The 14,186-nt window shown below is 39.8% G+C and overlaps 1 protein-coding gene across 2 annotated transcripts in view; it reads left to right on the top strand.

The window, feature by feature from the left end:
• Positions 1–14,186, top strand: part of Mmp2 (Matrix metalloproteinase 2) — a 219,298-nt gene that overhangs the window by 62,015 nt on the left and 143,097 nt on the right. For both annotated transcript variants that reach the window (XM_076813041.1, XM_076813040.1), the window contains exons 4-5: positions 9,621–9,722; positions 11,298–11,467. In XM_076813041.1, the coding sequence (XP_076669156.1) occupies positions 9,621–9,722; positions 11,298–11,467 (272 nt within the window). The remainder of the gene's footprint in view (positions 1–9,620; positions 9,723–11,297; positions 11,468–14,186) is intronic.

The raw sequence follows: 14,186 nt of genomic DNA, 5'->3' as shown, positions 1-14,186 counted from the left end.
TGCAACTAACGGCCGTTAACGGGAAGAGAAGGGCGGTTAGTAGGTTAAAGCAAATGGCCAGAGGTGAAAGGCCAGCAGGAGTGTCCTCGCGAGAGATTCCCGAGAGATCTGGACCAAACACAATGGGCCGCTGCATTGTCTTCCGGTTAGCTGTCGCCTGCTCTTCAGTTAAGCCGAGTTCCGACCAGTCTAATTATCTTCCGCAGTTAGACGTGGCCATGGGATTCGCAATTTCATTATTCACTGTACCTATAACTGGACTTGCCTTTGGGGTGAGAGTATTCTCCAAGAGCAAGTGAATTGTTTGGGAAGAGACTCCTGGGTAACGCCTTTCTGCGTTAGGATGATTAAGGGGGGAACCCTATTTAGGACGCTAGGAATAACGTGATACTTGGGAATTTTTTTCTAAGAAACTTTTAAGCGAACCTTCTCGAAACTTTCAGGGTATTTTAGTTCACATTCAAACAATACAAATTAATTTTTTCGTTACAAAGTGTTCGGTAGAAGTGGAGATATATGAACAGGTTCGAAGGGACTCGCGCGCCGGAGTTGCAAATTTGCGATTATGTTGGACGCCCCAATTCTTCCCTGAAATAAAAAAAGCAAGGTTTTTCTTCTTTCTCGTGTAATTACATTGTCGATGAACCTAAAAGTTTGATAAATAAATTGAATTAGACAACTCTTTTTCCATAAATAGTACGAAATAGCTTGAGGCAGAATCTTAATTTTTTCTTTGAAGTCCCAACAATTTGCCAACTTCTAACTTTTATCCGTTTGTTAGGTTCATCGACAATGTAGTTACACGAGAAATAAGAGAATCCTTGGTTTTTTATTTCAGGGAAGAATTGGGGCCACCATTACAATCGCAAATTTGCAACTCCAGCGCGCGAGTCCTAACGAACGTGTTCATATATCTCCATTTCTACCGAACACTTTGTAACGAAAGAATTAATTTTTATTGTTGGAATGTGAACTAAAGTACCCTGAAAATTTGAAAAAGATCCGCTTAACAGTTTCTTAGAAAAAAATGCATCGCCGTATTCCTAGCGTCCTAAATAGGGATCCCTCTTGAGGGGACCTCCCGGTCTAGAGCCCCCCAAAATAGGTGATCTTTAGGAATTAATTAAAGGAAAACTACTATATATAATTTAATGGGACTTTTTGCATTGCGTTAAGAATGTCTTACATTACACAAATATATTTTTTGTTTTATAACTAATCATTGCAGACGGCACTGGGGAGTCGTTAAAGTCAAGGCGTCAAAAAATTCATCCAAAGCGGTGGGACCTGTATCTCCAAAAGTTATTATCCGATTCGATTGAAACTTCTTTTATTTTTAAGAATACACTTCTGGCTAGGGAGGAAACCAGAAAAAAAAATAAAAATGACATTTTTTTAGAATATGACGACATTGGGCCTGATGAATAAAAACTAAGCAATTCCTACAAGCAATTCCTTATTAGGCAAATCAATTGCTTAAAAGGCAATTGCTTAAACAAAAAAGGAATTTCTTATTTTCATATGAATAAAAATCGTAAGGAATTGCTGGCTTAGCTGGACCGTATAAGTAAAAGGTAGCTGTGACTGCCGGTAACGTTCTCACTCTCTCTCGGGCTACCCCTGCTCGCTCGCGTTCAGGGCTCCTGACTCGCGCCCGCCTTTGCAGATATAATTTTCGAAAATTTTCGAACACCATGTTTGTAGAATATTATTTTCTTCATTTTACCCTCCTAATCACCCCCTTTAAGGACACCAGCGAATAACCGGGCACCCTGTATGATACCTTGATCTTCCTATCTCGAAATGAAAACTCAAGAAAATCTAATTACAAAATAGCGAAGGCCTTTTTTGTCCCACCCCATATAATTGACCTTGCTCCATAGTTATATGAGATCATTCAAATAAAAAGGAACCGGATATTTCAAACAGAGTCTAGGTAAACAGGCTGAAGGTACAATTACCCCGAAAGGAACATTTTGAAACCCCAATTTTAAATAGGACATGAAAAGGTGGACATCTTCTGAAATGCTTGAAATAACGATAAAGCTATCGAGAGCTGCTTCGTTTTTCTTTTCTTGTCTCATTTCGCCGTAAAGAGGAGCAATAGGAAAGTCGGCAAGGACACAAGCGAACCGGAAATCGGGTCAACGAGTTCAAGTGCCCAGCCGATCAGAGAGACGCCCGTTAAAAGACTTTAATTCAACAAGCTACAGTTTGCTGATACAGCAACGGGGGGCGTGTTTAATTGTGGTTCAAGTCAAATATCTTTTTCTACTAGGTACCCCTTTGTTTCTTATTTCGTAGTACAGTAGGTACCTATTCAATTCTGCGATTCTTCGCGACACGATTACTGTTAGCTTGAAATAACAGTTGTTTTTTTTTTAGTAATGAGGAAGTTAATTTTCAGTCTTCAAGCAAAATTGAAAATAGATATAAATTTTATTTATAACCCTGCCTACTCTCCAAGTTAAGGGTAAACAGTTTGATAAATAGGGTAGAGGACCCAATTACTGACACCTAACCAATTACTGCCACCTTAAGCTATTTTATATACCTGTTGTACTATTGCGAGATGAGAAGAAGACCGACCACCCACCAGCTGAATTGTCACAGGAGCAAGGGGAATCGCCCGCTCGCTCCACCCTAACCCCTCCAAGAAGTCCTACTTTTCGGTTCTTAGCGGCTGTCCATATCCGCGTTCTGCGTTACGCGGCGGACTTTGTTGCCAGGAATTGGGTGGAGCGAGCGGGCGATTCCCCTTGCCCCTGTGACAATTTTAGCTTGTGGGTAGCCGGGCTTCTTCTCATCTCGCAATAGTACTTATTGTTTTAAAATCGAGCGTGTTACTGAACCACCTTCCATCCACGTAACAATTAACGCTAAAAACACCTGGTCTCGCCTACTGTCACTCCAGGGATTTAGGTACACACGTAAATGCAGAATGCTTCACGTTGCATCTAATAGCTTTCAGGACTGCTCTAGACTTCTCAGGGATTTTGCTGATAGTACCTCCCCAAAGAAACTAAGCAGTTCCTAGCACAATGATCTTCTGTGTTACAAGGCAGCTCGTCTAGACACCTCCAACGTTCGACGATCACTGTTATTATTAAATCAGTGCTTATTGTACATATCTGCCAGTAATAATTTTTACTTATGAAACAATAAGTCCAACGAAATAATATCGACCATCTTCGCATCTAGGAGAAGAAAGCGGTGCTTTACCTTCGCTGGAGAGGATTCGCGCGTTGGCAGCAGAAAATTGCAAGGTCGTCGCCTTTCCTCTGGCAAGCAGCTGAATGTCCTGAATCGAGGCAAAGCGAAAAACTCGCGAAAAGAATCTCGGTCACGGATGCCGAGTACGATAGCGCGATTGTACTCGAAGTAATTGGCCGCGCAGCAGAATAGCTGAATGCTGCAGCACGTCCACAAAAGAAATTGTCACTCTTGACTTTAAACGGATTTGTAACTCCGAAGAGTATGCAGCTCAGGGGGGAACGGCTCCCTTTTATTGCCTCCGCCTTTTCCCTCCGAATTGTTCCTCTTTTTCGTGTTGCAATGGAGGACACCGACCATAAACGTAGGAAGATCTCCATTAGGTGGTCACCTGCGAAAGAAGAGGGACGAAGATGAATGGGTTGATTGTTCTTAGGACAGCCTGACGCAATTCTACCGGTTCCTTCTACCTTCTTGCATTTTATTCACGTTGCATCGATGGTCATCGATAACATATTCTATTTTAAGATTGATCTTCCAACGCGGAGGCGTTAATCTGGGTTACCATACTTCGCGGAAATTAACACTGAGGGTAGATCGTATAATTTGTGCAAGAAATGAATGGAATATATGCCAGTTTCAGAAACAAATGTTTACTGGTTTAGCAAGGAGAGATCAAAACTGTGGGGTAAGCTGATTCCAGTTAAATATTTTACCTGCAGTGAATCTGACGTGAAAACGAGCAGACTTGTCGCTTGCTTTCGTTTTACGGTAAAGCTTTAGTAAATTGAAGGTGCTCCGTGATTATTATACATGAAATGGTGCAATCTTGACTACAAGGCCCCGGGACTTAAAGTAGGGGAAACACCTTACATCGTAAATTTTAATAACCTATGATTAAAATTGAGCATTTACTTTAATAACAAATAGTATAGACAACCTATCACTTGCAACGATATACCTGTGAGAATTGGGATTTTCAACCCTTGTAAACATCAGAACCATCCAATGTGGCATGCGACTTTTTAAAGGCTAGCCCACAATTTAATAGCATTGCCTTATTATATGTATAATATATTAGGAAAATACCTCCGCGATCCGCTTTAGGCTTAAGAGATATTAAGGACTCCATTAACACATTTCACCCCTTTTCACCACCCCATTAGGGGTTGATTAGGGTAAAATCCTGAAATTGATTTTTAGGCATTTGTGTGGGTAACCTTTCGAAGTAAAAACCAAGTTGATATCTAATCGAGCCTAAGAGATTTTGAGGAACCCGTGAAAGCACATTTCACCCCTTTTCAGCCCCTTAGGTGTTGGTTAGAGAAAAATCCTGAAACTGGTTTCTAGGCATTTGTGTGGGTAATCTTTGTGAGTAAGAACCAAGTAGATATCTAATCGGGCCTAAGAGATTTTGAGAAACCCGTGAAAGCACATTTCACCCCTTTTCACCCCCTTAGGTGTTGGTTAGGGAAAAATCCTGAAACTGGTTTCTAGTCATTTGTGTGGGTAATCTTTGTGAGTAAGAACCAAGTTGATATCTAACCGGGCCTAAGAGATAAAAGGGAGTCCGAGAAAATACATTTTACCCCATCTCACCCCCTTAGAAATAGAATTTCCAAAAATCCACTTACCTTACAAATTTCACGTTCCTAGGTTAAACGGTTCGAGCTGTGTGTTGATGAGTCAGTGTTCTTCTTTTATGTATATACATGTATACACTTAGATTAATAGAGAATGATATGAAAAATACTGTATCATAAATTAATCTTTTAAATATTTTGATAACTGCATAATTTCAATATAATTGGTTTTCTTTCCAATCGTATACTGTATGTTATGCATATGAAAATATTGCTGTGAGAAGAGGCCTTTACCCTACTGCTTTAGCACAAAAGAGGTTCAGTAGTCCTGGTTTAAGTGGAGATTACTAAAACTAATTCTGCTATATAATTATCCGTAGTGATCTGCATATCGTCAGAAACTGCCTGGCAATTAATAAAGAAAGGCAGAGAGCAACAAAACGCAAAGGATGACTGTAACATGTTTCAGTGAGCACTCCACTCCGCCGAGAGTCAAAGTCTGGCACAGAAAACACAGAAATGGGCAGTTCCTTTGATCTGCTGGGACCATTCGTGTTACCTGTTAACGAAACGTCATCTTGCCACGAAACACCCGAATTTCGGACAGAAAGGATAATGATCACGACGGAAGAAGAGCTGACGGAATGTCCCCTAGGGAATTGTTTCTCGCTTCGATGTTCTCAGTGGAAAGTTTCCCTTTTTTCGACTCTTCTTTGACAAGTCACCCAAGTAGGAAAGCTTTGTTACGATCTAGCCAGTTTGAAGCGTCTAAGCGATTATAATCATGACCCGACATTACTGTTCCTCAAGCAACGAGCAGACTTTGAAGGAACTTGAGATCTTTCGCTGGATCATGATCAACCGCGGATTCTTTGACACCGCTGCAATAATACTAATTGTCGCCGCAGAGGAATGATACCGCATAGGTACACCGTCTCCTTTGTTCAACAGCAATCTTCATCTTTCGTGCTGTCCTTTGGACTTCAGGGGTTGTGCCACCTTTGCAACGTGGAAACACCGACAAAAATCCATGCAGTAATAGTGTAAACCCTTGGAAATAATACAGAAAAGGTCCCACTGAAGAAATGGCATAACAACATACTTTTAAATTTTTGTATGCTGCCTGTAACTCCTAATGCCTCACTAATACCTCGCTAGACACGCTTCCAGGTTTCTCTAGTTCTCCACTCTTCGGGTTGCCATTTTTGCAATTGGGAGCTGTTACCACGGTCGACACGCGAAGATTCCCGTGGGAATCATAATCTATGTGAACTATTATAATTAAAGATTGACAATGAAACTGCGTAGAATTATATTGCTATATACAAACGTCCACCTGGGTCTTATTAAATAAGGCCATAGCATGGCTAATCATGTACTAATTGTAAGAATTAGAGTAGCAAGCAAAATGCGTACTGGCCGAGTAAAAAGTAATTCCATACATGGGTAGATCAATATTCCAAGAACGGCCAAGATGTAAGCAAATTCTCCAGAGGCTTCCGGTGAATAGATACCGAGGAATGGGAACGCCCCACCACTCGATTTGTCATGTGACAGCTCTAGAGTAGGGAAATTCTATTCTTTGGGCTAAAAACATAGCAAAATTTGGGATTTTTTTTTTAAGAAACCAGCGTTTCGATTCATCTGGTACTTGGACCATGTTTTGATGCATCTTTGAAGAAGCTGTAGTTTTTTTTTTATTAATTTTCGACCATAAATATATTAGTTATGCATGATCGACCATCACGCCGCGCAAAATCCATCATTCGTTGGTATTCAAAATTTGGACGAAATTAAACGAGTTCGTTGAATTGCACAGGGCCTACAGAGTTTTCAATTAAAAATTATGTTATGTGAGAGTTCCAATTTTTATTCTATATTTTTACATAAATGTTCGTCTGAAAATATTCCTCCTTTCTATTGGCGTAATTGACTGCATCTAAATGTAAATCAGGCGCAAAGCTTTATTAAACATTTACGCGTTGTCCTGCATCGCGCGTTTTCAATTGGAATACTTTCATCTCTGTGGAAGTAATAAACACATATTGCAGTTACTTGTAGGTCCATTTTCAGGAAGAATTGCAGCACAATTTCCCGCGACTTATGCCTGTCAGTTTCTGTTCGCGACGTCTCTAAGGGGTCGCATTTTTCTCTCATAACCGTGTCACGAGAAGAATGTTCCGTTCGTTTCGAGGAAACGGCAACGTGCACGAGGAATCTGGCAGACATTTCAGCCCTATTTGATCTGAAGAGTAGAACCGTTGGCGTTGTTCAGAACATGCAGCACGCATGAATCAATAAAATGCAAAGAACCAAGCAACGTTTCCCTTTTTACTTTCTTTTTCATATATTTTATTTCTCAAGACACTGAACTCTAATTTTGAGCTGTGCTTTATGGCACTTCTTTTTTCGAAATGTCCTGTTATCTTTAGCACACTTTTTATCGAATTCTGAAATTTTTCGTACGGTTGGGGTCTTAAGAATTTTAATAGATTTTTATGCCTTGTTCCGTCATCTTCGCGAGGGAAAGTACTTTCGGTTAATTGACGAAATAGCTGATCCAAATTTTGTTTTGCAACATTGTTGTAATGTTCAGGTTTCTTTTGAGTTTTCCACTTTTCACACTGTCCTCTTTCGAAAAAATGTTACAAAGTGCATTGATGCAATTAATAAGCATCATTGAATAACGATACATACTTAACAACTGCTTCTATTTAATTGCAACTTCTATTAATATTATAATAAGTTAATATCCACCTTTCCACGTTTGAAATATTGTCGTTTAAAATTTTCAACGTTAATAATATTATTGATTGTTAACGGTCACATCACAACACAACGCAAAAAGATACTACAGTTTTCAAGATATACTGGAAAATAGGAAAACACTGATTAATCTTTGAGGGTGTTTTCACCCCGAAGAACCGAAAACGTGCACAAACGAAAAATTGCTTGGTACTTCTATCGAGGTACTCTACGAACCTGCACAATTTAAAAATAATCGGAATATTCGGGTGACCGAACTTCCCTTGTAAGAAGGAAGACATCGATGCTGCGAGCTCCCCTTGTAACATCTTTTGCGAATTGTTCTCGGTGCGCGCAGAACCATTGCAAATCGCTTAGACGCTCGCCGCGTGCTTCCCGACGAATATTCCAGACGATCCGCATCCCACATATAGAAAATATTCTAGCCAGTGGCGCACTCAGGATTTAATCTTGGGGCAGCCGAGTTGAACGGATAACAATATTTTTAATGTAAATCCAATAAAAATCAGTAGGTCGTTAAAAAAAAATATTTAAACAATAAAATACAGTTCTCTTTTCTTTTTACAAAGCTCCTTCTGTGGGGGTGCCAGGGCCCCTTGGCCCCCCTTCTGGGTGCGCCACTGATAGGACTTTCTGGCCGGAAGAAAAAGGTCCCAGAGACGTTACAGAGATCGTCGTTCAGACAGTCGGAACGGACCTATTCGTACGACAGATCGCAACACTTGTGGGCCCTGTGCGGGTGCATTCATCCCATATGGCACCGTACTGCCAAGAGCGTAAACAGTGTCATCTGTCACAGCTGGCGCAATTGACCCACAAACGAATAGAATTAAAATAAACTTTTGTTCATGTTAATTATAACGACAATAAACTGCCGGCGTTCCTATCAACAGTTTCAGTAGCATCAAGTTTAGGGAAATCCCCGTTCAAATCAGTCTGGTCTTTCAGGCGATCGCTTCTATCGGGAATGTTTCGTGTAGCTTGCCCTGTGCTATGAACACATGTCGACAGCGCATATCCATGGGACTTTAAGCCGGGTTCACACATGTCCGTTTTGTGTCTGTAACTGACACGGAAAAGTGTGAATTCTGTGTGAGACTGCTCCATTCCAAAACAGGGTAACGATATTTCTTACCATTGGCACTGACAGCACTGAACCCTCGCGGAACTGATACGTGTGAATCCAGCTTTATTTTCTTTTGTCGGCACGGCCAGGCCCGGCCACAGGCGGGGTGCAGCGGGTGCACCCAGACCCTGGGCTGTACAGAGGCCCCCCAAAAAGGAAACATGGAGAAGAGAGAAAATAAAAGAATAAAAGATGAGAAAGAAATTTTTTTATTTGATTAAAATTAATTTAATTGTATAAATCGATTTGAATTTCACGCTGTAAACGCAGAAGTGACAATAGTATGGACACACCAGAATGTGGTGGTAACTAGTGTTCCTGATATCTCCATATTTTTTGTTTCTCGAGAAATCAGAAATGAGATCATATTTCTTGAGAATTCTCGAGATATTTGAATGTTAAGGTACGATCCCACGGCGCGAAACTCGCCCAACCACGCGCCGTGGCATCGCATATTCAGGCCGGCGCCACACTTACGTGCTGTCCAACATTTTTCGCTAACAATGTTATTGATGTTTTGATAACAATGTTTTGAAAAATGTAATAAGTTGTTTATTAAATCTTCATGCGAATACTGCCAATGGATATTTTTCCAATGAAAATATGTCCAAATGCAAACTTATTCGGGCTATTTTTAATTATATGTACAATACATAATTCGAATCGCTTTTGAATTCCGTAAATCAATAAAATATTGCCTAACCCAGATCTTTTGACATCCAGTTTTAAAACTAGCGTTGTTAAAAATCGCACGACTTTCGTGCACAAAATTATTTTACAATTGCTTTAGTATAAGTTTTATTTTTGGTGTATTCGCTTCCAATAAACAATTTAAACATTGCGGCGACAAATGAATAGAAATAATTTTTTAATTTGTAGGTACATATTCGAGCGTACCGCTGATATGTTTTCTCGTTTTTTCTCTGTTACAGCAAAATTATCTTATGAAATTTGGATACCTACCGCAGTCGGATTTAGAAACCGGAAACCTTAGGACGGACGATCAGCTCAGGAGCGCCATTAAAAATTTACAGGTGAGTGAAGGATTTCGAAGATAGTTTTGTACCTTGACAGGTCGGCATCGGCACACGTAACGAATACGGAGAGCGTTTTCTGCGCCCATTATAAATTTGCACGCGACAAATTCCACAGTCGGCAGATGTGTCAAAGGAACCCTGTGTTCCTTTTTGCACTCCGACTTTTTCCAGTTTCGGTGTTATTATTATTATTGTTATTTTTAAATCAACAGGTAGTACAATGGTATCCATACCTGGCTCGACATTTGTTTTTGCCAATCGGCCTCGCTAAAAGTTAACAGAAATTCATGTAAAGTGAATAGTGTATCATCTGGTACATATATGGTATTGTTATAAATTATCCGTTATCAATTAGAAGAAGATGGCGTATTGTAAATTTAAGAATCAGTAAACAAGTGACAACAGTTAACACGACAGACTTTATCGTAAAAAAAAATGTATCGCAATAAATTAACCCTCGTTAGAAGTTTTCTAAAGTTGTATCTAAATTTCCTATATTCAAATTGTCTTCTCTGTTTTATTCACTTCCTACACGATTTTTAAGAAATATGTTTAAAAAGGGGTTCCCTTCCTCAGCAAAAACACTAGGTTGATTCGTCTAAAAATAGGGATTTTATTAGTTTTTACATAAGTAATTATTGCGTCCTTCCCACGTGCTACACTAACCTAAAAATAGGGAATCAACAATTAGATGTTCGTGCTTCCGTACATTATCTTAATACAGATTCCTACAGAAGATCTGCACTTGTAGATTTTATATCTCAAGATCCCCAATTAGTAATCCACTCACGAACCGGTAGTGCAGTCATTTATATAATTATGAGTCCAACTGTTTCTCCGTATAACTATATGGGTATCCCATGCAACTTGTCAAGTCCCGACCTCTGTCGAGCATCTCCGGCCCACCGAAACATACACAAAGCTTACATATATATATCATGTTCTGGCTCTTATAAATGATATATATCGTTACTTAAAATTTTTTTTCTTTGTGACGGAGTTATTTATTTGTATAGTAGTAACTTCCTTATTTGTATAGTAGTAAATTATTAGCATTAAATATTTTATTATCAGTAAAATCAAATCGTCAAGTCATACGAAATGCCGGCAGTAGCAAATGTTTTAGAAATTTCATGACCCCACCGAATCATATTACGGGACCTGCTCTGCACTGGGGCCCCACAAAGAACCTAGCCATGTATACTTACGCTACGCGCCTACGAGCCCGCACCTACACTACTGTAGTTCTCCTCACTGATTTTACCCTTAGCAACGGCACAGCTCAGCACACAGCTGGTTGCTCGCCGCTAGGCGCTGAAAAAGGCTCCCTGAGCAGCCCTGTCCTAGCTCTAGTAGTTCCCAAAACACTCGACCAAACATGTTTCTCACATGAATCTTTTAGCAGATTTCTTGAACAGATCTCTACTTTCAGGTGCGAAGATTCACTCGTGAAAGTAGTAGCTGTTAATTTTTATTCGCTTTATATGCCATTTTCTTGCACAGTCTTACTTCGTCCGTTTCAAAAAGGGAGAGCACTGATTTCATTGTCACATGTGATTTGGTTGCCATCAGAAATTTGGCGATATCTCTGTGACTGGTGAAATCGACGAAGCTACGATGAAGCTGATGAGGCTGCCGCGATGCGGGCTTCCGGACAAAGCGGATCCCCGGTACACACGGATAAGGCATAAACGTTACACGATTCACGGGCAACAGTGGCCACATCGGAATCTCACCTGGAGGTAAGCGATTTGTTATCATTTCTTGCAACATCTACAATTGCAATTATTAAATTGAACTTTAAACATCTTAAAGACACTTTCAGCAACTAATCAACGAACAGACAAGCTGGTACTTACAAATCTGATTATTATAAAAAATCTGTCATTGGCCTAGAGTGGGCTAGCAAAATTCTTCTGCAGGTATAAATGTAGCTCACACTATTCAGATGGGTACAAGACCTGTCGATGTTGTTTTTAGGCCTCATTGAACTAATATGGGCTCCGAGTTGTACGATCAGCCAACCGTTAGGCCCGTTTCACGCATACAAGTCAATACAAGTGATAACTTTAGCGCCGATTAGAGCGACTTCACGGCGGTCATTCTCCGTGTATTTAGACGGCGACGGTGAGTGTGAAAGACTTTATACGATCTTCGCCTTTTTACCGTGGAAACGCTGCCGCATAAGCGGACAACGTGTATGGTGAAACGAACCTAATAGGAAGGCTCAATTACCTGAAGCGGAGCGCACCGCGGATCTTTAACAGCTCATTGCAACATTAATTTTGAGGGGTTAGACCACCTTGACCAGGGCATGAAATACCGCATCTTTGGGAATTTCTTTCTAAGTGACAAAAAGCTCCTTTTCGATAAAAAATTTTCAATGAAGATAGAGACGATCCTCGGTGGTTCGAACGCGCGCCAGATAATTATTCCACCCCAAATGAAGTTAAAGTTGAAAACTTTATTCGACGCTGAAGTTGAAAGTTCTCGTCGAATAAAGAAATTTACTTTATTCGCCGAATAATCAAAAGTCAAAGTAACTTTTATTCGATCCGTTAAATAATTTTTTATTTAGATAATGCCCAATTCTGATCAACATACACGGATACGTTAATACACGTGTATTTAAATAGACGTGAAATAGTGCACGGGTACCTGTGTACTGAAAGATACACGGATTGAAGTATGGATAGGGTAGATGTCCCAATTACGGTGGTTTGACGCCGACTTGCTCACGAAGGAATTAATTACTGACTTCTATTACTTTAATTTTGCTTGGTGAAACTTTATATTGGTGTTTTGAATTTTTCTCTTTAATAAGGCATTTTTATCGAATTGAAAATGTTAATGTTTCATATTTTTTTAATTGAAATAAAAATCTATGTTTTTGTCCCAATTACCGTGGCCTGAAAAATGCGTTGTTCCTATTCCCGTGCCCTTTTTTGAATAGCGTTTCCGCAGATAGGTTATGTCTTTCAACTTTCAACTGTTCAAAACATTTTTTTTGCCCTACGAGAGGTGTTTTTATGTAATTTTAATATGACCTTTTCATTGCAAACGCAAAATATGCAAATATAAATTTCTGTTCACCCGTTCTGAGAAACGAAAGTAAGGTTAGGTTTAGCAGTTACAGAGGGAGCCAGTGGGCACCGAGGGGCACGGTAATAGGGACAAGCATTAAATTCCTGTCCCAATTACCGGATTCACTTTAAAAATACAAAAACGTTTCAAAAGTGCTCATTTTGCTAAAATTTGGACCTTTTATGATATAATGAACACTTTACATAAGTGCAAATCATGATAATTATCAATTTATTAATTTCTGTAAAGTACGTGTGCCTTACAGTATCCGATAAGGATTTAGGTAAATGCATCGAAATCTTCATAAGCATTTATAATTTTTTTTTACTATGCTTTAATTGTTTAAAAATGCAACCTTCTCCTGCAACACATACATTAATAATTTAACTTAATTAAAAATATTTCTTTCCTTATTTATTTATGCGAGTTCTTTTGTACGGCTTCTTTAAGCATAAAGGCGCGGTAATAGGGACAGGTGCACGGTAATCGAGACATCTACCCTATATGTAATACACGTGTACACGTGTGCACGTGTCTCTTTAATACACGTACCATACCGTAGGTCTCTAATATTTATGAGTACGTATTGTGCTGCCACTGCTTGTGCCCGCGTCCCTTCCCTCTGTAATCAATGCTACTTGCCGAAAAGAGATATAACGACCCTGAAACGTGACCACGTAAGCAAGACGCGCGTCCATCGCCGAAAACAGAAAGCTCACGCGTCAGCAGACGCGACTCCAGGATAATGACACTCGTGAACGTGTTGCAATTGCCTGTTCAAGAAACAGGACGTCTAGCCTTCTAATTGCCAGTCGCTGCGTGTAGGTCGAGACACCGCGAAGTGGATAAAATTTTGTGCGAACGCAGCGTTACCTAGGCGGAAATGCCAACGACATTGTTGGTCGACGGCCAACGGCGAATCCGCGCCCGTGGATTCATTTGCTTGGCAGTTCGGACGTTCCCCATTTTTTTCGTGTCCTATGGGATAGGGTGCAACTGTAGCTACTGATGAGCTTCACGACCCTTTGAATCGCTTGAAATATACCCCACCGCTCGTAAATATTATCCATCCTCGTGATTTCTGTTTCCAATTTATTTTTCTTTAAATTCGCACCTAAAATCCCAGCGGTGCTAGTACGGAAAGTTTGAAAGTAATAGCAAACACTAATGTTCCAATATCATACAAGATTCATTAATTAATAGATCTTTAGTAGAAACAGTTAAAAATGTCTACAGTTACTAATTATTTATTTAGATGCATTTTTAGCAGTTCCTTTTGTTTACGGAAAACTTTCTTCGAGACTTTTGCTTACTATACTGAAGAAAAGATGGCTTGTATAGTGCCTATACGAGCTATAGTAACTTAGGTGTGGAGTC

Source organism: Andrena cerasifolii, chromosome 5, assembly GCF_050908995.1.
Source record: "Andrena cerasifolii isolate SP2316 chromosome 5, iyAndCera1_principal, whole genome shotgun sequence".
Classification (NCBI taxonomy): domain Eukaryota; kingdom Metazoa; phylum Arthropoda; class Insecta; order Hymenoptera; family Andrenidae; genus Andrena; species Andrena cerasifolii.
This window is presented reverse-complemented; position numbering and strand designations above follow the sequence as displayed.